The sequence below is a fragment of the Mandrillus leucophaeus genome, unplaced genomic scaffold (assembly GCF_000951045.1).
Source record: "Mandrillus leucophaeus isolate KB7577 unplaced genomic scaffold, Mleu.le_1.0 Scaffold11, whole genome shotgun sequence".
Classification (NCBI taxonomy): Eukaryota; Metazoa; Chordata; class Mammalia; order Primates; family Cercopithecidae; genus Mandrillus; species Mandrillus leucophaeus.
The window spans coordinates 2,408,410-2,412,369 of record NW_012099209.1 but is presented as its reverse complement, the minus strand read 5'-3'; the positions used below and the strand labels follow the sequence as shown (position 1 = coordinate 2,412,369).

The 3,960-nt window shown below is 59.2% G+C and overlaps 1 protein-coding gene across 1 annotated transcript in view; it reads left to right on the top strand.

Annotated features, from left to right (window-relative positions):
- KIAA1683 (KIAA1683 ortholog) overlaps window positions 1-3,960 on the top strand; it is a 27,242-nt gene that overhangs the window by 15,064 nt on the left and 8,218 nt on the right. The window contains 1 exon segment of the mRNA XM_011990253.1: window positions 3,314-3,960. Within this exon segment, the coding sequence (XP_011845643.1) occupies window positions 3,314-3,960 (647 nt within the window).

Here is a 3,960-nt window from a genome sequence, read left to right as displayed (position 1 = left end):
CTCAGACCATTGGAGTGCCCCCAAGCCTAGCCATGCTATTTTACACCATTGGAGTGTCCCCAAGCCTACCCATGCCATCTCAGACCATTGGAGTGTCCCCAAGCCTAGCCATGCCATCTCAGACCACTGGAGTGTCCCCAAGCCTAGCCATGCCATCTATGGCCATTCAGGAGTCTCCAAGCCTGGCCCAGACTCCTCAGGCCACTGGGGAATCACCAAGCTTGACCTGGCCATCTCAGGTCACTGGGGTGTCCCCAAGTGTAGCCCACCAATCTGTGGCCAGTAGGGTTTCCCCAAGCCTAGCCCAGCCATCTCAAGCCAGTGGGATGTCCCCTAGACGAGATTACCCATCAGTGACCTCCAGGGCATCCCCAAGCCAAGCTCATGCATCTGTGACCTGTAGGGTGTCCCCAAGCCAAGTTCATCCATCTACACCCAGTGAGGTGTCCCCAAGCTTTGCTCAGCTATCTCAAGCCACTGTGATGCCCTTAAGACTAACCCATCAAACTGTGGCCTGTGGTGTATCCCCAAGCCTAGCCCAGCTGTCTCAAGCCACAGGAATGTCTTCAAGTCTAGCCCACCGACCCATGACCTGTGTGGGGTCCTTAAGCCCAGCCCAGCCATCTCAAGCCATTGGTGTGTCCCCAAGCCTAGCCCACCCATCAGGACCCCATGGGTTGTCTCCAAGCCTAGCTCATCCATATGTGGCCAGTGGGGTGGCCCCCCGCTTAGTCCACCCATCTCAGACCACTGCAGTATCCCCAAGGCAAGCCCAACCATCTGTGGTCTCCAGCCCAGGCAAGACATATTCATCCTATACCCTAGCCCCCAGCCTAGCCGAGCCAGTCATAGCCCCTGGCCTATTCCCACCATCTGTGGCCCACCGGGAAGTCCTAAGCCTGGCTCAGTCACCCCCGGACTCTAGGTTGGCCCCAAGCCGATCCCAGCCATCTATGGTCACTGGTATGTGTCATGGCCTCAATGAGCCATGGTGGGGCTCTAGGCTGGATTCAAACCTGCAGCGTTCAAGGGTGAACTCAGTAGCCCCGTGCCTGTGTCACCCATCAGCGTTTGTTTCAGTTAGCCCGGGTGAACCGTATCCCTCTGTGGCTGGAAGTATGGACCAGGGTCTGAACCAGCCATCCCTGGGTACTGGGGTGAACCTGTGTGAAGAGCCCCTGATGGTTAGTGAGATGGTATCCAGCCCCCCGGACTTCAAGTTCAATGACTTGTGCCTTGGGTTCCATCATCCGCCCAGGGTTGGTGGGAGGCATGTGTGTCAACCCTCTGTGGTTAGTGTTTCAACACCAAATCTCTCCCATGCTGATGAGGAGGTCTGTCGTGTAGGCCAGCAAATCACGCCTCTGTTCAGGGGTGTGGCTACAAGACATCCACAGGGGCCCTTTGTTGATGCTATGGTCCTTAGTGGGTCTCAGGGGACCACGTCTCCTGGCCTAGCTGGGAGTCTCCCCTGGAGAACCATAGCAACTGGCATGGGCCAAAGTGAATGTCAGGTGGCTTCCCTTGCATCCCAGGTCTTAGAGGTGGGTGCCTCTTTAACACATCCCTCTGGAACCACAGGGATGGCCCCTAGCCCCTCTCTGGCTTCAGTGCCCAACAGAGTGGCTGTGACTCCGTCTAATCTTTCCTTGAAAAGCGTGGGCCCCAGCAGCTCCCAGATCAGTGTGGTTATTCCAAAAAACGTAGACCGCAGGCACCCTTCTGAGGCACCCATGGTCCCACCCAGTTACCATCAGAGAGATGTGATTCTTCAGGACTCCCTGAGGAGCCGGGCTGGTCTTAGTGCGGCAGGGGGTTTCGTAGCCAGTAGGATGAGCACGGGCGCAGTCCCAGGCACTCTGCCCGGTGGCATGACCTCCAGCCTTCCCCCAGGGTCCACCATCCGAGGCATGGGTCAGAGCCTTCCCGCAGGCTCTGTGTCCAGTTGGGTGGCTCCCAGCCCGATGGCAGACAGCAAGAAGCCGAATCTATCTGTAAGACCCTTCGCTAGCTTAGCTGCTCCAAACTTGCTCCTAGGTTCAGTAATGAGTGGGGTGAACCCAGGTGTCTCTCCTGGATCTGTGCCAATGATGGGGGCCTCTAGTGTGGCTCAGAGCTGCTCCGAGGGGTCCGTGGTGATTGGCATCACTGCCCCTCCTTACCACAAAGCCCTGGCTAGGGAGAGTCTATAGCCCCCTTGCAGATTCCCCACACCACCAGCCTGGCTCCAGGTCACTCCTCAGCCCCGGCAGCTAGTGACACAGTCAGGAGTCTACACCGAGTGCCCACGGTTCTGTCAAGAGCCTTACAATGGAGCCAAGATGCCGGGATAATGCCATCTGGGGCCACAGGGGACCAAGCTGAGCTGGGAGAATTGGATGGGCCTCTGTCCCAAGTGTCAGGATCAAGCAGATCCAATGACCTGATCAGCAAAGCTGGGGTCACTGGCGCAACCCCGTGGATGTACCCCAGTCCTCCGGGAGCTGATGGGGGCCACGATCATAGGTCCTTGTCTGAGAAAGGGACTCTTCCCCAAGGCCATACACCATTGTTCAGGGAGGTGGCCCCCAGCCATGCTAGTGGCATGGTCCCTGTCCCTTTCCAGGCCCCGGGTTTAGCCACTAAGACCCCCTCCGTTTATCAACAGGGGTCTGTCGCTCATGTCATACCCCAAAATCACTCTTGGGGTACAGTGGCTTCTAATGTATTCTCAGGATCACCCCAGCTGGCCCGTGGCAGTACTGAGGCTTTCAGATTGCCTTCAGGGTCTGTGGACAGGATGGGGGATCTTAGTCTTCCTCAGAGGTCAGGGACCTCCAGCATGGTCTCACATGTGCCACCATATCTGTCCTCGGCTAGAAGGGCATCGTCCAGTCCCTTCCAGACAGAAGCTGTCCCCATTCCACTCCAGCAAACAGTGTGTCGAAACCTGGCTCAGAGCAGCCGCTGGGACTCCATGGACCCTAAAAATTCCAGGCACGGTAGTATTGTTCCCGAACTGCTAGAAAGTTCTGTGGCCAGGGTTAGGCCCTTCCAGTATGTGCAAAGACAACCATCCCAGGCCTCAGCCCGAGGCGGTACAAACTTCACTCGTACGCCCTCTGCAGAGGTAAGGCCCATCATCTGCACTGGGGAGATAGCGCAGTCCTCGGCCCTGGGAGTTCGGAGGGTGTCTCTAGGCTACCAGTCTTCCCCGAGTGGTTCCCTGCCGCCCCTTGTTAACCAGGAGTCACCGTGGGGATCGCAGGACTCCTATAGCCCCCAGAATCCTGCCATTAGTCACAAGGCATCCCTGAACTCCACTATACTCCAGGGCCCCGTGGACGCTGGTGTGGCTAGTGGCCAATCGTGGAAACGCGTGTGGGAGCCAGCCAGGGGCGCTGCGTCCTGGGAGACCCGGCGCAACAAGGCAGTGGTGCATCCCAGGCGGTCCGGGGAGCCGATGGTGTCCATGCAGGCTGCAGAGGAGATCCGCATCCTCGCAGTGACCACTATCCAGGCGGGCGTCCGTGGCTACCTGGTGCGTCGCAGGATTCGGGTGTGGCACCGGCGGGCCACGGTCATCCAAGCTACTTGGCGCGGCTACCGCATGCGGCGGAACCTGGCACACCTCTGCAGAGCCACCACAATCATCCAGGCCGCCTGGCGCGGCTACAGCACCCGCCGGGACCAAGCCCAGCACCGGCAGATGCTCCACCCTGTCACGTGGGTGGAGCTGGGTGGCGGGGCCGGGGTCATGTCTGACCGAAGCTGGGTCCAGGATGGCAGAGCCAGGACAGTATCCGACCATCGCTGCTTCCAGTCCTGCCAGGCAAAAGCTTGCGGCGTCTGCCACTCCCTGAGCTCCAGGATCGGGAGCCCGCCCAGCGTGGTGATGCTAGTGGGCTCCAGCCCTCGCACCTGTCATACCTGCGGACGCACCCAGCCCACCCGCGTGGTGCAGGGCATGGGCCGGGGTGC